The sequence below is a fragment of the Dothidotthia symphoricarpi genome (assembly GCF_010015815.1).
Source record: "Dothidotthia symphoricarpi CBS 119687 unplaced genomic scaffold P153scaffold_23, whole genome shotgun sequence".
In the NCBI taxonomy this organism is placed as follows: Eukaryota; Fungi; Ascomycota; class Dothideomycetes; order Pleosporales; family Dothidotthiaceae; genus Dothidotthia; species Dothidotthia symphoricarpi.
Window position 1 is genome coordinate 483,692 of NW_022985030.1, and position 22,666 is coordinate 506,357.

At 54.1% G+C, this 22,666-nt stretch overlaps 6 protein-coding genes and 1 non-coding gene across 7 annotated transcripts; 5 read left to right on the forward strand and 2 right to left on the reverse strand.

The window, feature by feature from the left end:
• Positions 1 to 794: 794 nt before the first annotated feature.
• Positions 795 to 3,278, reverse strand: P153DRAFT_302235 (dipeptidyl-peptidase-like protein V precursor; the record flags this gene model as incomplete). The annotated part of the gene is made up of 7 exons (XM_033664440.1): positions 795 to 1,233; positions 1,287 to 1,414; positions 1,480 to 1,609; positions 1,663 to 2,769; positions 2,829 to 3,067; positions 3,115 to 3,166; positions 3,211 to 3,278. The coding sequence occupies 7 exons, from the start codon at positions 3,276 to 3,278 to the stop codon at positions 795 to 797; spliced, it is 2,163 nt and encodes a 720-aa protein (XP_033518891.1).
• Positions 3,279 to 4,509: 1,231 nt separating this feature from the next.
• On the forward strand, positions 4,510 to 8,749 carry P153DRAFT_350581 (uncharacterized protein). Its single transcript, XM_033666294.1, has one exon. It carries the CDS (start codon positions 4,956 to 4,958, stop codon positions 8,481 to 8,483), a length of 3,528 nt encoding a protein of 1,175 aa, XP_033518892.1. The 5' UTR covers positions 4,510 to 4,955; the 3' UTR covers positions 8,484 to 8,749.
• A 590-nt stretch (positions 8,750 to 9,339) lies between these two features.
• P153DRAFT_302141 (FYVE-domain-containing protein) lies at positions 9,340 to 11,431 on the forward strand (the record flags this gene model as incomplete). Its single annotated transcript, XM_033664434.1, has 3 exons — positions 9,340 to 10,073; positions 10,239 to 11,295; positions 11,363 to 11,431. 3 exons carry the CDS (start codon positions 9,340 to 9,342, stop codon positions 11,429 to 11,431), a joined length of 1,860 nt encoding a protein of 619 aa, XP_033518893.1.
• A 409-nt stretch (positions 11,432 to 11,840) lies between these two features.
• Positions 11,841 to 15,983, reverse strand: P153DRAFT_326759 (uncharacterized protein). The gene is made up of 6 exons (XM_033665303.1): positions 15,338 to 15,983; positions 14,362 to 14,693; positions 13,973 to 14,306; positions 13,016 to 13,928; positions 12,717 to 12,968; positions 11,841 to 12,668 (listed from the first exon to the last, which is right to left on the reverse strand). Exons 1-6 carry the CDS (start codon positions 15,611 to 15,613, stop codon positions 12,010 to 12,012), a joined length of 2,766 nt encoding a protein of 921 aa, XP_033518894.1. The 5' UTR covers positions 15,614 to 15,983; the 3' UTR covers positions 11,841 to 12,009.
• P153DRAFT_350593 (RNB-domain-containing protein) lies at positions 15,970 to 19,231 on the forward strand (the record flags this gene model as incomplete). Its single annotated transcript, XM_033666295.1, has 3 exons — positions 15,970 to 16,128; positions 16,180 to 16,496; positions 16,555 to 19,231. 3 exons carry the CDS (start codon positions 15,970 to 15,972, stop codon positions 19,229 to 19,231), a joined length of 3,153 nt encoding a protein of 1,050 aa, XP_033518895.1.
• Positions 19,232 to 20,278: 1,047 nt separating this feature from the next.
• P153DRAFT_t115 lies at positions 20,279 to 20,359 on the forward strand. The gene has a single exon. It is a non-coding gene; the product is annotated as a tRNA-Leu (tRNA).
• A 153-nt stretch (positions 20,360 to 20,512) lies between these two features.
• P153DRAFT_326768 (glycoside hydrolase family 76 protein) lies at positions 20,513 to 22,321 on the forward strand (the record flags this gene model as incomplete). Its single annotated transcript, XM_033665304.1, has 2 exons — positions 20,513 to 20,970; positions 21,024 to 22,321. Coding segments are annotated over exons 1-2 (1,410 nt in total), but the record flags the coding sequence as incomplete, so codon positions are not given.
• Positions 22,322 to 22,666: the final 345 nt, after the last annotated feature.

The following is a 22,666-nucleotide window of genomic DNA, read 5'->3' on the forward strand; positions in this document are numbered from 1 at the left end:
GTAGAGAAGTGGAGAAGAAGCGAGAGCGAGAGGTAGAAGGGTGGAAAAGAAGCGAGAAGTAGAGAGGTGGAGAAGTGCAGAGGCGAAAAATATTGTGTGGAAGTGAAAAAACAGGCGACTTCAATCTCACCTAGATAACTGTTGGACTCAACCTCACCTGTAAAATTACTAGACAGCTTCACACGCAAATAGACTTCAATCTCACCTAGAGGACAGCCTCACATGCAAACGAGCGTTTTTTCAACATTATCGCCTGGATGCCGTCTCAAACTGTCCGTCCACACTCAAGCTGGGCGTCTACACTCAGACAAGTGTGTATGCAAACACCATATATAGTGTCACGTTACCGCATACCGACAGTGCAGTGGCGTTCTGATCCTGATCCTGTCTGCGCGTCAGCACCTGAAGCCTACATAAGAAGGAGAAACATCACCAGGTAAGTTTGCACAGCAGAGGACTCGGAGTCGGCTTGGTATATAGCCCCCAACACTAGCATGAGAATAGTTCCTGCCGCGCAAACAAGATCGCTACAACCAGTCGTTGTGAATGTTTTTTCTTTGGAATATAGACGGGAGAGCCCTCGTTTTGAGGTGAGACAAAGAGAGAAACTATAAGATTAATCAAAAGCAGCAAAGAAATAGAAGATATCATCAGATCATATAGGGCCATGTTTCTTGCGCCCAGAAGTTTACAGTAACTTGCACTTTAAACGCAGGTCGTCCTTGTAGCGGTTGTATTCTCCTGGAGACATTTCAATCATATTTACAACATACCATAGCCTCCTAATATACCTTCTACTGCCTGATGACCCCTTCAGTAATCAACTCCTCATCCAGCCCAGTCCAGAACCTAATCCAATTAAAGATAACTCGGTGCCACAACAAGCTATTGGCCCTAGAGACGATCCAATGTCCTTCTTCTTTAAAGTTGAGGAAGCGGCTGGGCACACCCAAACTCTGCAGGACATTGAACGTCTGCAAGCCCTCGGCGATAACAACCCGGTAGTCCAAATCGCTGTGGATAATGAGCTCGGGGGTGCTGAAGTTTGCAGAGTGGGACAGGGGGTCCCATCTCGCGTAGTTGGCGCGGTCGTTCCAGATGGTGCCGTTCATGTCATGCTGGATAAACCAGAGTTCGTCTGTGGCGTACGAGCCCAATTGGTTGACTTTGCCATCGTGGCAGACTAGGCCTTTGAATTCGCGGCCGAGAGCGTGCCCTTGAATCCAGTTGATCCTGTGAAGTGTTAGTTGGCGGCTACAAGTGGTGGGGAAGAAGGGATGGTGTACATGAAACAGCCGAAACTGGCGCCTGCTGCGATGGCGCGGTCGGTGTCGATGTAATCTATGTTCTCTTTGATGTGTTCGAAAACTTTTACAACGTCGGTGTATGGGGTTCCGCCCCAATTGTTTTGGATCTGGGTGTACGTCAGCACTAAACCTGGTAATTGGAAACAAAAACTCAAAATCCGGGCCGACTTACTTTATCAGTAAAGGCTTGTCCGTAGCTCGGAGATCCGGTAAATTGAAGGGATGTAACAACAAAACCCTGTTCTGCCCAGAGACGGAGGTTCCAACGCGTGCTCCAATTGTCTCCCTGAGTACTTTGTGGTCTGCATACACTGTAAGTAATGTGAAAAAGTGTTGCGGGAAATGATATGCTTACCCGCCGTGGATGATGAAGGCCAAAGGATATTTCTTGCTCAGGTCAAAGTCCGTCGGGTAGAAGACGAATGTCTGGATTGGATCACCATCGTCGTTCTCAACCCAGAAGCTAGAAACATCTTCAGGCTTCAGGCCCTCGAGCTCCGGGTCAACTTCGTTTGCCGTAAATATAATCTTCTTGTCTTGACCAGGGAACTGGTTGTAGAAGATACGACTGCTCCAGCTCGCTGCTGCCGAGACAAACGCGGAGCCGTCGGGAAGGACATCGAAATCGGACAGAGTAGTCTCAGGCCCGGTGAAGTTGCTGGGCTTGAAATCAGCCGCTGCGTCGTGGGGAACAAGCCAGAGGCGGCTCGAAGCGTGCAGCTCAGATACAACCCAAAGATCTGCGTCGTCAGGGCTCCACTTGAGGCCTGAAGGGCTAGAGTCCCAGTCTTCGGCAACGGCTTTGACTTTAGAGTTGGGGCCATTGATCTCTGCAACGTAAAGCTTCACGCGGTCGGATTCGTAGTTAATACCATCTTGCTGACCGTATGCTATCTTCTTGCTATCGTGTGACCATGTGGGGAAGGTAGAAGCTCCTTGCGCAGTCTCAGGCGCCGTTGTACCAGGACCATTGATTGGTGCAGCCACCTCAGACCCATCGTGCGGAACAACGTAGATATAACTGGCCGTGTAGTTCGCCTTGGGGAGCTCGGGAGCCTTAGAGCGGAAGGCCACGGTACTACCATCTGGAGAAATTTCGTAGTCATTTGTATCGCTGGATGAACCTTGGACAGGACTTTCCGGGCGTGTGATTGTAGCGTTCATGCCCCAAAGCAAGTTCTTCATTTCTCCATTGAAAGAATAGCTGCCATTACCAGCACTCAGACTGCCACCGAAAACGGCGTATCGTTCAGCAGTGATGTAGTAATTCCAATGACGGATGAAGTTTGCGTCATACAATCGACCAGCAGAGTCCAATGAGGTTGCGGCTGGGATTAGGTCTGGGTTGTAGGCCGTCCCATTAAATTCATAAGCAAGACAATTGGCAACAAAATTGATTCCATTTTCAGTCTTGGCCGCTTTCAGACCTGAGAACGGGGCAGCAAGGGACGCAACCAGCTTTCTGAAAAGCGTCAGCAATAAACTCCATATCCCAAACTTAGGATAGCCACTGCGACGTACGGTTCGAAGTCTCCCGAAAGATCAGCTGTATATAGCGTGACACCTCCAGGGATCTCATCGTTGGTGCCGTTGATGTAGAGGATGCTATCCTCCGTATCGCCAACCCACACAACTTCAGAAACCTCTGAACTGAATGGCGCCTTGGTGATGTTCCCAGACGAGATGTCCAGGAAGTACCAGCTAGTAGAGGCCTTTCCTGATGTCCAGTTGAACTTGGTTTCGCTATACAAGGCTTGATCCTGTCCGATTAGCAGAGCCATTTGAGCGTATCTACACGAGGACCTACTCCTTTGGCATTGAGTTGACCGGTACTTCTTCTTGGAGCAGCCAGCATTCCCCTACATCGATCAGCTCCATTCCAACTAGCTATCATGGTACATACTCAGTGGTAATAGCTTGAGCAGACCCCAGCAACAGCCCAATGGCCAGAACAGCCAATCGCACCGCCATCTTCTGTCAATGAATCGAGAGAGGTAGTGGGCAAGTAGGATGAAGCTCCGGAGAACTGGTCGGCCATGACATGCTATTTGAACACTGCCAGATACCCGGACCGGTTCGCAAGATAATCGTTGCCAAGAGGAATCACTCGCACCTGCCATATCAAGATGTCTGCCAAGGAAGCTTGGCCAGTCCGTACAAATCAAAAGTCGACCTGTGTAAACTAGACATTCCTGCTGCTGATATGAGCGGGGCAAGCGGGTGTGATCACGTTGCTGTGCCGCGACCTGCCACTTATAGTTCGTGAGTTTTGCGGGATAACGTGCTTGTGCGTACGCGATGGACTCTGTGGCCTAGGGAATGACGCGTTAGAGGAAGCTCGGTCAGACACGGAGGGATTTGGTGAGCAAGGACCATGGATACATGTAGTCGTAAGCATCTCTGTGGGGAAGACGCGAGCTACCCGCCATGGTATTCTCAAAACTATTTATGTCACATTTGCGACGATCTCGAGACGATCATATCCTCTTCCTGATGGTATTTGCTTGGGAGCCCTGGATCCATAGTATCTCAGTGTCAAGGGTAGCCTGCCGTTGTAGGAGTTGCGAAATTAGCAACTCCAAGGTCTAGGCTAATGCAGACTTGTTCGAGAACTTTGTCACTGGTAAAGCTGTAGATTGGCCGCTTCTGTAGCTTCTTCGGGACATGACAACATGGTTGCTCAACGATAAATGACCACATCCCTCGGGTTGCCATGTGCAAGTTGGAAGCGGTGCAACGCGGTTGGCGCGGTGATGTGTGAGCGAGATTTCGCCAAAACTATGCTGCAAACTGTGGCTATCGAAAGCCAAGGGCTACACGTTGCATGTTTGGGGGCAGGTATGGTGCTAGTCAATACATCATTGGCCATGTGTTGCAACTGTTGCAGCGCAGGGTAGAGAGCGAGGATGGTGACGTGAAGGTGGTTTTGAGCGGATGTCAGACTAGAGAGGTGGCTGGCCATCAGCTAAATATAAATTGGCACGTCCAATCAGAACACTCAGTCGCGTGCCGAGTTCTGTCAGCTCAGTCGAGCATTCTCTAGCTGCATGAAAATGATGATGTAGAGAAGAGGCAGAAGAAGCAGAAGAGATGAACAATGGACAGGTTGTGTTTCTCGTGTGCGGGCCTGCTGTTGAGCAGGCATCATGTTCCCAGACGTGTAGAGGGTCCACCGCGCGGCAGATCTTCACTCTCGCCAGGCTTTCTGCGACGACGCATCGAGTCGAGCGCGTCCCAAGACGGCAATAGTAGTCTGCATCATTGCCAACAGGGGTTCGTTTGCTTGCTTGGGTCGTGCTTCCCCTCCACATTTCGCCTCAGGAGCTCTCTGACAGCAACACTGCATCCGTCCAGTAGCTGAAGCCAGTCTGGACTCTACGCGTCTCCTCTTCGCTTCTTACACTCGCTCGCTCGCCCCCACGTCTGTCATCGGCCATGGTCAGCTCCTGCCTCTTCTAGAGCGCCTGCCTCGTCGCGCGTGCCCCCGTTCACCCTCACCCACAGCCCACGGCCGGCTGCGCTACCTTTCCAGCTCTGCCCGCCAAGTGGGCGCCGTTGTTCCAAACGCTCACGACTGCGCCACAACACACCCAAACCCGTGCAGTCGCAACAGGCGCCGGCGAACATGAAGAGAGGGCGCTGAAGATCATGGCAGCCACTTCACCGCGCAATGCCGCTCCGCCACGGCTCCACAGCAGGCCGCCCGCCGACATACCCTCCCTCCAGCCCACACAGTCGCCGCCGCGATCCAGGCGGAAAGGCCGCACGATGCATCTGCTCGTCCTGCTCCTCGCCGCAGCGTGCTTCCTCGGCCGTGCAGAGGCCGTCTTCGTAAACTTCGAAAACTGCCTCGACCCGCTGTACCTGGGGGAAGTCCCGTTCCTCACCTTCACGCCCATGTACGTGTGGGCGGCCTTCGACACGGAAGCGTCGCGGCACAAGCTGAACGTCACCGTCTATGGCAACGTATCGGGCCAGGCAACCCCAGGCCCATACCCTGCCCTCGACAGCGACAACTGGACCAACAAGAACAAATCTTTTGGAAAGATCATCAATGTCGACCCGGTGAACAACAAATACACGACCCTCTTTTCCAGCTTCAAGGTTCTGTCCTACTCCGCCTGGACCTCGCAGCCCGACCAGTTTTGCGCCAACACGTTGAACTCGCCCTGTCCCGTCGGGCCCGCCTTCTTCGCCAATTCAAGCGACCCATACTCTCTGCCGGCATTCAGCATTGCACACGACTTCTCCAGCGCATATTCCTTTGCGACGTGGGAGTCGACGCTGAGCATCGTTTCCGGCGACGCAAGAGCTGTGCCCCTGGGTTGCGTGTCTGCCAATCTCACACCAGACCTGGGGAGCCAGTTGTCTGGGGCGCTTGCGTACATGCCAGCTGCTGTGCTTGGCCTTGTGGCCCTGGCAACCATGTTTGCGGCGACATGCAGCCCTTGGGGAACGTCGAATATCTTCCGTTGGACGAGCAATTATGGCCGCGACGAGGACTTGCTGCGTCTTGTCACGCCGGGTTTTGGCGACTGTCTGCAATACATACAATTCATCGTCTTGGCAGGCAGCTTGACCCTGGACTACCCCGGCTTCTTTCAGCCAGTAGTCAGTCAGGCCAGCTGGTCGCTCCTCCTCTTCAATGAAAGCTTCGTGAGCCAGGGCGACGGGTTTCAGAGTCTCGAGGACGGGCTCTATTTTGCCAACGGGACATACGGATTGACACGGCTTGGGCAATATGTAGGCATGTCTGATTCGGAGGACATATGGGCATGCATGGCTATTTTTCTTCTCGTGCTTGTCGCCGTTGCGATCACCATCACTCAGATCGGTTTCGTGGGACGATGGTTCTTCCGTCTACTTACCAACACGCAGGATGGCGACCTCAGAGGCAAGAACTGGTCGTTTACCGCAGGCAACATTGTTCGCATTGTCTTCAACTATTTCCTACTACCCATCATTTCCCTCTCTCTGTTCCAGTTAGTCGTCGCACCACGTTCCTCGGCGTCCGTCATAGCTACGGCTGTTGTCCTTCTGCTCGGGGTAATGGGACTAGCCGCTTGGATATTCTGGTTAATCTTCACAACACGCCCACGAGCTCACCTTTTCGATGATCTACCGACCGTCTTGACTTACGGGCCGCTTTACAACACATACTCGGACGATGCTGCGCCGTTCGCCTTTATTCCTGTACTACTGACTACTATACGTGGCATTGCCGTTGGTGCTATACAGCCTTCTGGTATTGCACAAATTATCATGCTTGCTATCTGCGAGGTCATCATGATTCTCACATTGCATGCCTTCCGACCGTTTCAATCCAACACATCCATGAACGCCTACCATACCTTTTTCTCGGTTGTTCGGCTGACTTGTGTTCTACTCTCAGTTGCTTTTGTGCCCACTCTTGGAGTTTCGGAAGGCCCCAGAGGTTGGATCGGTTATGCCATTCTTCTACTGCATGGCATCGTCCTTGTTTTTGGCTTTTTCCTCAACTCCCTACAAACTCTGATCGAAGTTGCTGCGAGGATGGCAGGTGCAGGAACAGACACAAGAGGAGGTCTTACCAAAGTCTTTGGGAAACGCCAATTGTCGAAGCGGACAAGCCACCGACACGGGCGTGGCAGTATGAACTCCAATGCGGCAATGCTTGGTCATGACGAGAACAAGAGCATTCCACTGATCAATAGTCGGTCCAGAAGCTTATCCGCTAGTTCCGCTGTGCTTCTTAACCAGCACTACGATAGAGACAGCCAGCGCGTGAGCACAGGGTTCGATCAATTCAGCCAGGGTGATTACGGAAACATAAGCCCAGATACTCCTGGGACGAACGCGACTCCATTTCACTTCTTGGGAGGCGGCTCCAGCCAGAACTCTCGACGGCCAACGATAAACACCAATCTGGATAGCGCCGATCCATACTACCGACCTCCACGGGCGCGTAAACATACAATGGATTCCATGATACCAGGAGCGCAAGTCAGAGCACCTGCGCCCACTGGAGGCGCCGATATTGCCGACGCACCGTATACAGATCATCTGGACCTTGAAGCAGGCGACAATGGCGAAGGTCCATCTCGAACCCGAAGCACGATTACCCCGGCCTACCTTCGAATGAACCGGGATGATTCGGATCCAAACCTTGAGCGAAGAAATCAGACGGATTACACCGTGCGTGAATCCGACTTTTATTACGGTCTTCGCGGCCCGGCTTTGTCTTCGCAGCCCACTCGGAAACTCAAGACTGGTCCTGCTGATCCTATGAGCCCGGTGTCTTCCGCAACAGGGTGGTTCAAGAGCCTGAATCTGCTTGGTGGCAGAAAGAAAGAGAAGAGTAAAGGATTTGAAGTTGTCAGGAGCACGCGCATGCCGCCACAAATGGCTGCTACTGGAGAAAGCAAGCAGTCTCCAGAAGTACCACAAGAGCCCTATCACGACAGTCCGGCCACGTCACCCGAAACAAAGAAAGGCGAACTGATGGACTCGGCCTACGATGTGCCGTCAGGAGGGCTTCAGGCTAGGCGGTCGCAAGGTCACAAAGCAGGTGTAGCGTCAGCGGGCATATTGGAAGGGAAAAGGAGACAGTCGATTGACAGTGAGTCAAGTCAGAGCGAAGACACGTCTCTGGACAATGAGCCTTTCGACGACAGTGGTGTTAATCGAATCTCTGATATTGCGCCATCACTGGGACCCATCGAGATGGGCGGGGGTATCGAGCTTCCCAGTAGGATTGGGTCGCGTGCATCCCACGCTACTCGACGGCAACCCTCGAGTCGTACACCCCATATACCACGGAGAAGCTCTCGGCGAACACCATCCACGGAAGCTGCAATCCTTCAGGGCACCTCTCGACTTTCGGCAGTGCTAGACTCTCCTATCCCTAGTCAACATCTCCAACCTTTGCCCATCCGTCTCCCATTTGGATCCAGCGAGCCCTCTCCCGAACGTTCGCCAGCATCGAGCATCTATCGCGACGAAGCGGAGCTCGCGCCTGCACCGGCCACTCGAGGTCAGAGGCTCAATACAGGTTATGTGCAACATCATGTGACCAAGGACAGCCTCCAGAATGATGGGTATGATGTTAGGAACCATCTCGAGGCTTCAGCGGAGTTTGTGGACCGTAGTCGAAGTGGGAGCACAACAAAAAGTGGGACGAGTCATAGGTTGAGATGATTGTTCGATGTTTGATTTTGTCTGCCAACGTGCAGCGGCGCAGATTTAGAGGGTCACTTTTTTTGTAATTCTGTCTCCCATGCAGACGTAGGGTTGGGGTCACGAATTTCTTTTGTGTACAACTAGTGTTTGAGTCAAAATGGCGCATCTTTTGGGCGGCGGTGAGCAGCATACTGGTGAGGCGCAGATGGGGTTTGGATCGGGCAGGCATTACACATTTTTATTCACAAGACAAAATCGGGATTGTGATTCTTACTGAAACTAGGGTTGCTGGTTACGTGAATATCATGGAAGGTCATGACGCGCTCATGTGCTGCTTGTCCATTCGAGTGCAACGTACCCATGGTTCAAAGGCGGTGGTGTGATGCGATGTGTGGATGAGAGTGGACCGTGCTTTGGCTATGATGCACGATGCCTTAAGCGTGCCATAAGCCTCAGGCCTCAATCGCGTGTTGCCGGACTCCGGTCTGCTCGAAGCGTGAAGTGTGCTGATACAGAGTGGAAGTCTAATGTACATCGAGGTGTATCTGCACATGACGCTTCATCCTGGTCGAGCTCTGTTGTTGATACCCCTGCCTTCCCCTCACCTCCGAGACGCCGCATCGACGTCTTATCGCGACGCTGTGTCCTGACCCCCAAGTGAGTGAGTGTGGTGCATGGTGTGTTCCTGATGGGCGTAGGGCTGATGGAAGGCAGTAGATTCTTCGCTGCATATCACTAAACCGAGCCTGCAAGACGTGCCAGGCGCCATGTCGCCATAGGGAGCCACACCGTCCTCCGCATTTGCCGACAAGCCTCATGATCCTCGATCGTTGTCAAACATATCCCACTTCTCCAACACGACTGAAGCACGGCCATGGATCGAAGACAGCATCCGCCGCGTCGCACCTCGCTCGCGAACCAGCTTGACGGCGCAAGCAACAATACGGATGGGAACGGTGAAAGTGTCTCGGGAGGCTACCCAGCAAGATGGACGTCACACTTCCAAAATGATGCACATGAGAGGGAGGCGTGGATGGACTTCCTGCTGAGCGATTCACGTGAGGAACAGACGCACAACCAGCAAAGTCAACCAAGCTACACATCGGACCGTCGTTCCCAGTCGACCCACTCGTCCAGCCATCGTCAACATCCCTCGAGGGTCCAGTCCGACCACCCCGCCGACCACTCGCCCCTCACGCTCCCTGCTCGCCCCCTCCCGCGCGCCGACTCGTCCTCGTCATCATCTCGGAGCTCAGATCGCAAGAGACGCCTTACCACGGCTGACTCGCCCATGCGACGGCCCTCGAGCATCAGGATGCACAACACTCCTGCCGGAAACTCGAGCATGGATCCCATCATGCTGGATTCTCCGCCTGTGCCCTCCAGGGCCCCGCTGCAAACTTCCGCCTCTTCACGACCCCTGCCACCGTCTTTCAATCCCTCGCGACCTTTGCCATCGCCGCCATCTCTTCCTTCGCAATCGAGCCCGGCGTCGTACAGGCGGGGCAGCGATCTGGTCTTGCCCCCCTGGCAGCCTGATGTTGAGGTTTCACAATGTCCGGTGTGCACTAGGCCATTTACCTTTCTCTTTAGAAAGCACCATTGCAGGTATGCGCCATCTCCATTCTCCCTTGTCTTGCTGTGACGTCTGTGTGCTGCTGATGTGTGCGCATATCGCCGAGCTTCGACCCACTCGATTGATCTGGTTATGCACACACGGCTGAGGCTGTATCACATGTCTAGGAACTTTGTAGTGCTAACACTGTTGATTAGAAAATGTGGAAGAGTGGTGTGCTCGTCGTGCTCGCCGCATCGCATCACCATCCCACGTCAGTTCATCGTCCACCCGCCAACCGAACACCTGTTCAACACCATCGATCTAACAGGCGACGACGATGCAAACATGATGTCGTCCTTCGGCCCGTTCCGCAACCCAGCGCTAGGTGGAGGCGAGGAGGTCCGCGTTTGCAATCCCTGCGTCCCGGATCCTAACTTTAGTCCACCACCCCAGTACAACCCATCTGGTTCCTCTCGAAATTCTTCATACACGCATTCAGCAAGACCAGTGTTACCTCCACCCTCACAGCCACCGACACGTACGCGTACTCACAGATCCTCTTCCAATGTACACGATGGCTCGCAAACCGTTGGCCATGGACAAACACATCGTCCCCGTGATACACCCAGCGACAGGAGATTGAGCTATCACAGCGGCGCGCTCACCGGGGAGCGTTGGATGCCACCTCGATCCAGTTCCAGCCAAGTCCAAGCAATGCATCCCCAGCAGCAGCAGCAACAAGCCCGCCCGTCCTCCTCCCGCCCAGATCCCAACGCGCCCTCCATCTTCGGCCTCGGCTCCGGATCATTCAGCAGACCCAGCATGTTCCCCCGCCCGCTCTTCACCTCCACGACATCCACGCCCTCGCCCGCCCTACAACCCCGCCCAAGACGCCAAATCGCAGAAGAAGACGAATGCCCCATCTGCGGCGACGAACTCCCGCCTAAATCCCCCTCCGGCGACGACTCCGCTCGCACCCAGCACATCGAAGACTGCATCGCCCTGCACTCGGCGTCCCCCGCGCCCGTCTCCACCATGAGCCTCCCCACGCAGCGCACGCGCGGCATGAGCAATCCCGCCGGCCACATGCACGGCACCGGCGGCGAGGGATCGAATCGCGCGACGGCGGCGCGCGGCATGTTCCCGTACGTCGCGACGGAGAAGGATTGCACGGATAATGAGGGGAATGAGATTGAGTGTATTATCTGCCTTGAGGACTTTGAGGCGGGGGATAAGATGGCCAGGCTGGTTTGCTGGTGCAAGTTCCATGAGGTATGTCTTGTCGTTCTTTTGTTTTGTTTTTGTTTCCGGGGTGCAGATGGAGGCTAACAGAGGACAGCAATGTATCAAGGACTGGTGGGAGAAGAAGGGCAGGGGCGCTTGTCCGACGCATCAGTTGCAGGAGTGAGTAAGATTTTGGGGGGAGGTCTGGGTTGCGTTGCTTCGCTATTGCAGGTTGTTTACTCTGGCGTCAACGTTTGGGCTGGTTTGGATTGTTTGCCATGGGTTTGTCCCATATTGGCAGGCGAGACGGGGGAGGGCGTTTACAGACGGATGGTTGGATGGATGGATATACCCACCTCACTTCACTGTCCTTGACTACTACTGCTACTACTTTTTCATCTGGCTAGTGTGGATAAACAAATCATAATAAGATACGTTCGAATGCAAGTTCTGCTGTCCATGTTCTATATGTACTTTCCGACATCTGATCCGTGTTTCCGTGCTGTTCTCTCTTGAACAAAGCAAGGTCTGGTCGCGTCACCATGGGGAAGAAACATGAGTTATTGCCAGAAAACAGTTTCAAAGATACGAATAGTGTAGATGATAGACAATAATAAAGTAGTACATACATGCATATACATACACGAATACTTTTTAGCCCTCACGCCATCTCATCTCATCTCACACTACACACACACTTGCAAACAAACAAGGAAACCCCACACGCCCAAACTCCACAGCACAAACACAACCACACATCCCTCAGAACCCACCATACCCCTGACCCTGCCCCTGACTCTGACCCTGCATATTAACATCCTGCGGATACGACCACAGCATAGAATCCGGAATAAACAGCGCCGACAGATCCGCATCCGACCCGGTCCCAAGATCAAACTGCGTGAAATCAAAGTTCAGATCAACATTCATAAGGTTAGGATCCTGCGGGTACCAATTCTGAGTGTGATTCTGGTTCTGATTCTGCATAGCCTGTTGGGGCAGGTGGCGGAGCGCGGCCTGGGCTTGGTGCTGGGAGTGTGCGTGGGCCTGAGCTTGCTGGGGGGTGCCGCCCATTGCGACTTCGGAGAGGAGGTGGAGGGGTGTTTGGTTTGATGAGGATTGGCGGCGGGGAGGGTGGGGAGGGTCGTCTTGGTTGGGGGTGTTTGGTTGGGGGGTGCGGGTTGAGGCGCCTTCTTTGATTTGTGCGAAGCGCTCCTGGAGGCGTTTGGCGACGAAGTAGAATTTTCCGTGTGGAGACTGTGCGTCGCGCGAGACGATGGCGCTGAACATTGTGACGAGGCGCTCGGTGTAGAGCTCGATGTGGAGGTCTTCTTGCTTGATTATACTGCTTACTTCGCCGGAACAGGTTACTGATACCCACATCTTCATGAGGCAGACAATTGCGTAGATTGCTCGGACACCTGAATGATGTTAGTCTTGTGTTTGGAAGAAAGGTGAGAGGCGCTTACAGAATATGACAGGCAAGGTAATCAGGACATCGAGATGTATGCTCAGAACGGTATCCAGAATGCCATGCGTAGCAGCGAGGCATTCACCGAGGGCACCAATGTGTGCAGGCCCAATGGGTACATCCTTGGTAACTTCTGAAGGCACAGACTCCGAGGTGAAAGGCGGCTGCAGGTCCGCTGAGCCTTGATATTGGTGGAGAGCGATCTCATGGAGATAGAGATTCGTTACATGCTCGGCCAATCGCAAGGCAGCTTCAAGCCTGTTAGCAAAGTCGCGAAAGCACTCGAGTCTTACTTACGGTCAACTTCGCCCGCCTGAGCATTTTCTTCCTTCAACTGCTGAAGCTCATTTTCGAATATTTTCAAGGCGTAAATGACCTTTGGCTCGGAAATATTAACCTCGACAGAAGGGTCGTCCATGCAGAACTGGACCGATATGCTCTCGCCAATGTGCGCCAACTTGACCTGCTGACAAAGCTGCTTGTCAGAAGGAAGCGCGTCTGGAGAGGTCTCGAGAATCTTAACGCTCTCCTCCATGTACTTTGTCCAGCGCAAGAGGATGGGCCGTCGAAGCACCATGGTAATGCTCATGGAGAGGTAATAGCAGACGAGGAACGTGCGGCGCGCCTCGATGCTACTCGAATTGGGATGGAATCGCCGAAAGGGGCCTATCGAGAGCTTCATAACGTTTGGCGTGGCCTTCCTGCCGAGGCCGAGGTCTAGGGCCATGACGGCAGCGCAGTTGATGTACATGTAGAAGTTGTGCTGTTCAAAGTGGAGCGGCGGTCGATACCACAGCACAGACACCTGCAGTGCCTGGACAATCTCGAGCGACTTCTCGCCATTGCGCCAGATGATGTCAGCCAGCTGGTCTTTGAGGAGCTTGGTCAGTTCGCGCTGCACTTCTTGCGGCACAAGCTGCTCTGCACTGCCGTGCGATGATCCGGCCAGCACCGACAGGAACAGCAGCGGCTTCTTGTCTCGGACCTCGCGGGCCGTGGCACCAGGCGTGAGGGGCACGGCGGGGAAGTGCGGGCAGATGTCGTTGACGTAGCGGAGGTAGATGCGCTCGGCAAGCTCAGGGCTCATCAGATTGTCGATTAGGGCGTTAATGTGCGAGTGGTCCGAGTGGATGCGGCTCTTCGCCGTACGCTTCATCTCGGGATGCTCAGCTAGGTCGCGGTGGATGAAATCCATATCCTCGGGGATCGTCTGTCAGAGTCAGGAAAGGGCAGCGCAGGAGTGCGTGTGCTTACAGCATGGCCGTTGCCGTCGCCCAGCTTCCTCCGCTTCGGCTCTGGGCCGCGCTGGATGTTCTGCGCGGGGCCGTAGCCAGGTGGGATGTCCGAGTACCTGCTGGCGGCGGGGCTCCAGTCCTGGCTGAGGGGCCCGAGGCGGAAGGTGCCATCAGGCGTGGGCTGCGCGCTGGACGTGTTGTCGTACTGCGGCATGCCCCCATGGTGGCCGACGTCGGGCACGCCCGTCTTTTGCGCGTGCAGCGTGGCCGTCAGGGCGTCGATCTTGCGCTCGAGCTCGGCAACGCGGCTGTCGGCCTTCTTCTGACGCTTCCGCGTGGGCGGCGTCGTGATGCTGGGAGCAGTTAGCAGCAGCGTCGCGACACGAACAGGCCTCTGCTGGTACGCACCAAGGACGCCCGGCCTTAGCGCAGCGCCTGCACGACACGTCTGGCCTCTCCTGGTCGCAGCGCACCTTCAATCCGCGACACGAGTCACAGGCCCGCGGGCGCTTGAAGTCGCCGGGCGATTTGGCGGAGCCCGGCGTCGCATGGGTGCCGTCATGGTCGCCGTCGTCGTCGTGGTCGTCCTCGTCCTGCGACGCCTCGGGGCCGATGGGGGACGTCTGCTGGAGCAGGCTGCTGGCGAGCGGGACGGGCTGCGACGGCGGGGCGGGCTGCTGGTGCGTGTAGTATGGGTGGGCGGTGCCGTGCTGGGCCTGCGGATAGCCTTGCTGCGGCGTCTGTGGGTACGCCGGTGTGCGCGGTGGCAGCGATGACGCGTAGAGGGCCGGGTCAATCGACGCGTGGTCTGCCAGCTGCCTGTGAGCGACGGTGCTCTACTCGTGCGCACATGTTCAGGAACTTGACTCACCTGCCATGGTCGGTCGTGGTTTGGATGACTCTGTCGGCGGTCGGTGACATCGCAACGCCGTTCGATGGTCCCCGAGGCTGGAAAACGCTAATACGAGCTCATTGCCAAGCCTGGACACACCACCAGTCCAGCTCAGAGAGAGGGACAAGTGGAACGTCGACTATCATGTCATGTGCATTGTACGGTTACAAGTATATTGCTGGGTATAATCTATGTACATCTTGACAGCCTATGCTAAAGAACAATAAAGAGCGTAGGCTTCATGTCTTGAACCAATGTCCTCATTCCGCGATGCTTCTCTTAGCAGGCCCGCTTCCTCACCAAGTCTGACTAGGCTCACTCTCTCGCGGCCACTCTTGTAGCTGCTTAGCATGTCTATGCTGACCACGTCTGCTCAGCGTCTCTGCACACACCTACTACCAGACGCTGCACCTACCTTGCAAGAACTTGTTCTCATCCAGACATTGTCAAAAATGCTGCACAATTGGTCCTCCCCACTCATCCAGAACTGACAGGCGGGATGATGGCCACCTCGTCACCTTCTTTGATTTCTCGACCTAACCCCGCAGCATCATCCTCGTCCATGGCGACATATTCGAGGTTTACAGTCACAGCACAACTGCTGAGAACCTTCTCTCCTATGCCTGGGTACTTCTCTTCTAGCTTGGCAAACAGATCGCGAGCCCGCAGCGGCGCAGGCATGGTTTCGCTGTTCTTTGCCGTGAACGTCGAAGCGGCGGCAAAGTACAGGATCGAAAAGTGACCCGCTGGTGCTCGAGCAGATGCCATGAGGCTGGTTCTGCAGACAGTTAGACTCGTCTCTAGCAGATCAAATCAAAAAGGTCCATCAAAAATCTCTGATCAGTCGAAAGAATGTTCCGCATACCGTCGCCGAAGCGCCAGTCGGATAATACATGCTATAATTTGTGTTCATCACTAGAGAAATGGAGAGGGGGTAGAAAAAGTAGTGCGACATACCTTGTGGTGAGCTGTGTGGTGTAGGAGGCAGCGGAGGTGTGCGGTGGAGACAGACCATGTGAGTTCGTGGCGAGCTCTAGTGCTTGCACAGACCCTTCCGTCGCGACTTCCACACCTGCAGTTTGGGAAGTGGCGCTTGACCTCATCACTTCACTTTTGTGTCAGACATGCATCCTCGCTCGCTATGGACTGCTGGCGATGTCTGCTGGCGATGCCAATGGCGTCTTTCAAATCAGTACCAAAAACTTGGCCGAACACGCCGTCTTGAACTTTCTTCTGCGAAAGTTTTGCGTCTTCCGCGGCGAACTTTCCACGCCTCTGCGACTGTGTGATAACAATTTCTCTCTCGCAACAAACTTGCAGCTGACAATTTACAGCACTCACAATTAGCCAATGATTCTGCACCCGCCTCACAGCCCTTCGATCCAGCACTCATTCCTCGTACACCAGAGCTGTCCATTCGCGTGCATCTTGAACTGTGGGACGAAAAGTTTGGTGGTCCTGGTGAAGAAGTGTTGTCCGCATTCGAAAACCATCCCGCCCACGGCGACATACAAAATGGTCTGACCAAGCTGACCACCGGTGCCAAAGCGGATGAGGAGGCGGAAGCCGAGGAGTGGGATGAAGACGACCAAGGCGAAGAGCTGATCACCATTGGACTTTTTTTGAAGCCTGGAGATGTGGTCGAACTATCGTATGTCTCTTGTAATTTCGTAGTCATAAAAGCTGTCAGGATCACTAACATTGCGCAGACAACCAGGCCGCGAGCCAGTTCTTGCCGTGTTCGTGCAACAACTCGCAAATGTCAGCCAATTCTTCTCCGCCAACGGCAGGTGGAGCCACTCGATGCTGTCAAGAGTCTCCTTTGCCATCCCTGGCTGCGTCGATCCCGCCATACTCCAACCTCTTATTCCGTTTCTACCTACAAGCCCCGGCATCGCCGACCCCAAAGGCGAAGTACATGTGCCAACAGAAGCTGCCCTTCCCGTGCAGAGGATTCTAGAGCGTCTGACTGAAGAATCTGAGAAGATATATCGTACCAATGCCCCTGTTCTCGATAGTGCATACGCAGATCTCGCAGATGCTACTAGGACTCGCATGATGACTCTTACACAAATCACCAAAAAACTGCTTGCCGGTAAACACGCAGCCTATCAGCCATCGCCTGCAGCACTTCTGGCAGTGCGTAAAGCATTGAACCATAATGAATTCCGCTTCAAATCTGACGAGCGCAGCCATCGTTTGACGAATGTGTTTGCCATACGGCCTAAGAACGATGTCGAAATCGTCGAAACAGTTCTGGAATGGATCCGCGAGTATCGTGAACATCAGGCAATGGCTGCAACCCAGACTTTGAAACCCTCCTACAAACAATCAAAAGGAACAATCTACGTGGTACAATTCCTTGAGAAAGTTCGCAGAACCATTGCTCAGAGCCGGAAAAATCGTGACCCAAACACTGGTTTCGTCGGGCCCAGCAAGATTCGCCTTTCTCGTACAGAACCATCTTCGGCTCCGCAAGTATTCATGGGTGAGCGTTTCAGCAGCACTGATAAGCAAATCATCAATTTTATTCATGCATGGTCCCTCCCCAAGCAATTCGCACATATGGCTGCATTCCATTCGGCATGTGCAGGTCTCATCATGGCAACAGGCTGTTATGGACCGAAGGTCTTACACAACACAGAGGGTTTGGACCAAACGTCAAAGGCATGCAAGCGGACCACCGGCGTGTTGTTCCTCCAAGAAATTGGGGTTATTTCGCCGTATGAGAATTGTAGCCTTTACGACGAGCAGTTGATGCTCCCCACAATCCGCGTCTCCCGAAATGTGGAGCTTCTCAACGCCAAAGCGGAAGTTACACGGCAAAATCCTGATTTCCGAGACTCCATGGCTGATCTACGCCGTGACTGGGGATCAACGACCGTGTACTGTATTGATCCTATTGGCGCCCAGGAGATTGATGATGGAGTCTCAATCGAGAAAATCGACGGGTCAGACTCGGAACTCTGGTTGCATGTGCATGTAGCTAATCCAACCGCCTTTTTCGACAAAACCCACACTCTGTCTGGCCTCGCTGCACATATGACCGAGACTGTCTATCTCCCGGAGAGAACTTTCCCCATGCTACCCACATGGGTCACTCATGCGCATTTCAGCATCGCTCGCAACCGGCCCGTCATTACATTCAGCACACGGGTGAACCGCACTGGCGAGGTGCTGGAAACCAAGATTCAGCATGGCACGGTTCATAACGTCGTTAGTAAAACCCCGTCTGAGGTGGCTCGCCTTCTAGGTGATGTATCGACCACGGAAACACGAAGGCTCGTCGTCGGTGGCGATGTGCCACGAGTCGAACGAGACGATACCCCTACAAAAGTTTCTCCTGCTCAGCTTCAAGAGCTTCAAGATCTCTACAGCATAGCGCGGATTTTGAGGAAGACGCGTGACGCACGCGGAGCCTTGCACCTCTGTGGCAGCACTCCGGACTTGCGCGTCTTCGAGAACTCTAACCAGCCTGGACTGACCTGGAATTCGCCATCGCTCGAACGCACACGTACGATTCAAGGCGATCCAATCATTGAGCTCACACAAAGAATCCCCAAAGGATACGTAACCACCGAGTTCAACGCAACCAACATTGTCGAGGAAATGATGCTGCTTGCATGCCAAACAGCAGCATCCTGGTGCACCGAACGGAACATCCCCGTCATGTACAGAGGCACAGTCGAGATGCCCACCGCCGAGGAGCTATCCCCAGAAGACCTAAAACAGCAGCTCGTCCTACCCTACCTAGAGAAACACGGCGACCTCACAAGAAGCCTCGCGACGCGATACATCAGATCGCTCGGCCGAGCCATTGCCCACTCCGCGCCCCTCCCCCACAAAATGATCGGCGCATCCAGCTACGTCAAAGTCACCTCCCCCCTCCGCCGCTTCAGCGACATGATAGCCCACTGGCAGATCGAAGCCGCGCTACGCCACGAAGCCGAATCCGGCACGCAGTTCGGCGCCGACCCCGCCAACCCCCGCGCAAACCCCCTCCCCTTCTCGCAGCGCCAGATGCAAGAATCCATCATCACGCTCTCCCCGCGCGAAAAAATCATCAAATCCGCCTCCAACGCGTCGAACAGGTTCTGGGCCGCCCTGGCCATGATGCGCGCCTTCCACTACAAGGAAGCACCGCTTCCCGACCTGTTCAAGTGCTGGGTCCGCAGCGTGCCCGAGGGCAAGGGCAAGACTGCAGTTGGGTTTCGCGAGACGGTGGGGTATCTGCCTGAGTATGGGCTTTCGGTTGTTGTGGTCAAGGGCGAGGAGGTAAGGGTTGGTGATGAGTGGGAGGTTAGGCTTAGGGCGGTGGATATGAGCTTGAAGGCTGTTTTTGTGACGCCGGTGAGGCTGCTGAATCGTGAGGTGGAGGGGTTATAGATGGGCTTTTCTGGGATGAAGATGTTAGGGTTGCTTTTGTAGGATAGGTAGATGGGTGTATGATTTTGACGGGGCGGGTATACGCTTTATGAACTATGAGTAACGGGCGTATATTACGCATGTGTCTGTATAATACTTTTGAAGTCTTAGATAAAACTTTGAAAATATATATCTACCCTCAAGCCCCAAACCCTCTGCTTCCAATCCAGATACGCGTCTTCTGTAGGCTATGACATTGTCCACGTCGTCATCGTAGTACTTCCTTCCCGCGAACTATTCTATCCGTACACGCGGTATATGATGATATGATGAAGTACACATCCTCATCAGTATCGTGTGTGAGATCGAGCATTCACCTCGTTTCCCCCAACAAGGTTGTGTAATTGTTCGACGACGACGAAGGATACACCACGACCTTCCGCAATACTATGAACATGCGGATGGGTATTTTATGTAGCTTTAGGATATGTCAGATTGGTGGTGTAAGCATATTTGAGGAGGAGGTTGAGCGCGGGTCCGAAGTACTAGGAACCAATGTACCTTTGAATCTTGCAACAGCTTCAAGATCTTTTATATGCACCTTAAGATCTTAGAGTATAATCATTTGCTGCAGAGAAGAAAGTAGCTTAATTCTTGGTAGTTCAGCTCATCAAGAGGCTTTTGCAAAAGTTTTTAACAATTAGACAAATTGATTTGACAAAGTTTAACTCAAACTTCGCAGGTACACACCCAGCCCTGCTAATTTTAGCATCTGATGGTGTAAATTCGTTTCACCCTCAAACAACGAAGAAGATAGTTTGCTTCCGTCTTCTACACTTGACTGGGAGAGTGAGTAGTTCTTCGAGGTTGGTGTGAAAGTCTGGATCAGGTGGAGTCTAACAATGCCCCGCTCCAAGACGCCTAACTCCACCCCCCTGGTGAAAATTTGCAGCCCGACCAACTTTTGACACTGGAGTACGAAATCTTCGATGAATGAAACTCCGTGCTGGGAAATTCTCAAAAAAGAACATATACCAACCACCACCAAATTTCTCCATCAAGTCATCGGGTCAGATGGCCGAGTGGTTAAGGCGCTAGCTTCAGGTGCTAGTGGAGCAATCCTCGTGGGTTCGAGTCCCACTCTGATCAACATCCTTTCTTTTTGCCCATTTCCGCTTCTCGTTCGACCGTGTGGTGGTTGAGATGCGCTGTGGGTGGTGTTGTGCGGCGGTCGGGTCCGTGCACCACGTGAACCTCGGGCCGGACACGTGCACGTCACAACTCCACTACCACGACGTGCTCTTTCTTTTTGCACCAACGATTGAGACGTGCAATTGCCTATCCCTGGGCGATGAACTCTTAGACTGCAAGTGGGACGGGAAAGCCGCGCGTTCCTGTAAACAGCTGGACTAAGCCTTGGTGCATCCTTTGATGGCTTTTCCCCTCTTCGCTAAGTGTAGTCGCCCGTTTTTGCGGGGAAGTCTCGTTGCGCTTTGATATATATCTCATGCCATTCCCTTAGCATATTGATATCTGCCGCTCGTGTGAGCGGCTTTGGAGTCGTCGACGTCGTTGAGCTAGGGATTCAGGTCGTCGTATTCTCAATTGCTTCGAGAGGAGCTGAGAAAGCCCATCAAGAACCGTAACCATGTACTTTCGAATCGCGCTGTTTACGCGATTATGCGCCGTCGTTTTTTTCTACGTGAATGTCTTTGCGCGCGCTTCAATGGCTGTTGGAAACAATGGGCAGGCTTCACTTGGTAGGAACTTGATCCTCACTCTATCAGTATTGTATCAACTAACACCTCCTCAGGACAACGTAAACCGGCCTACGAGTCCGGAAACCAGCACATCCTCCACCCAATCCCCTCCGAAGCTCTCTCCCACACGCCTTCAATCGACCATGCATCGCCCACGCCTTCCCCCACCGACGCAACCACCATGCTACAAGCCCTCCACGACGCCCTCTCAACCCTCCAAACGCACTACTTCGCCCTCTGGCTCGGCAAGTACACCACAGCCATAGACTGGACCGCAGCCGTAACCTCGACCCACCTCTCAGCCACACTCTCAACACTCTCCCGCTCCCTCCCCTACACCCTCCCCAGCACCTTGAACGCCACGCACCCCCTCGACCTCAAAGCACAAACGCTCGAAAACGAAATAAACCGCTACTTCGCGCACTCCACAGCCTACTACTTCGGCGAAGACCATCTCGCGCTGCGCATGGAAGCCTACGACGACATGTTCTGGGTCGTCCTCGGCTGGCTGCAAAGCATACAAATGATCAACACCCACGATGCCGCGCACTACGCCGGCCCAGCCTGGCACGCAAACCAATGGACGCCCACATTCGCACACCGCGCGCGCGTCTTCTACGACCTCGCGTCCGCGGGCTGGGACTGGCATCTGTGCGGCGGGGGTATGACGTGGAACCCGCACGCGCTGCCGTACAAGAACGCTATTACGAACCAACTCTTCATCTCGGCGTCTGTGGCTATGTACTTGTATTTCCCGGGGGATGGGAATTGCTCGCCCTTCCTCTCCGCCTCTGATGACTGCCAGGCACCAGCCCGCGACCCCGCACACCTCGCCAGCGCAGTGAACGCATACACCTGGCTGAACGCAAGCGGCATGATAAACGCAGCAGGGCTCTACACAGACGGCTTCCATATCCGCGACTACCCCTCGCATACGGTCTGCAACGAGCGCAACGAGAACGTGTACACGTATAATCAGGGCGTCATACTCTCGGGGCTGCGGGATTTGTATCTCGCTACATCCCAAACTTCCTACCTTGAAGACGGGCACAAGCTGGTGCGCAACGTGCTGCGCGCTACGGGGTGGCACACACACGACCACAGCCTAGGCGCAAACGGCATCCTGGAGGAAGGTTGTGATTCCCGCGGGATGTGCTCGCAGAACGGACAGGCGTTTAAGGGGATTTTCTTCCACCATTTAACTGCGTTTTGCACCCCGTTGACGCACGGTTCGGCGATGGCACTGCATAGACGGAGTTGTGAGGAGTACACGGATTGGGTTGTGCATAATGCGCGTGCAGCGTTGGGGACGCGCGATAAACAGGGGAGGTTTGGCGCGTGGTGGGGCGCTGCGTCGCTGAGGGGGGAGGGGGGGGATGCGAATTCTAGGGGGAGGGGGCGGACTGTTGAGACGCAGGGTGGGGGGTTGGCGGTTGTGAGGGCTGGGTGGGAGTTTTTGCGGTTGCGGGATGGGGGGGTGTGAGGGTTGGGGATTTGTGGTTTGGGATGTGATGGTTCGATAGAGTCGAGTATGTGCATACAGAAGCCAGCGCCGAAATGGTGGTAGCCGTGATAGTGGTGAGAAGAAAGAGGGACAAGGAAGAAAGAGGCGCGTAAACGATGTCAACGACTTAATCTCGATCGATTTGCAACGAAGCATAGAGCTGCACAGGAAGACTGTCAAGGCATTTCTAGT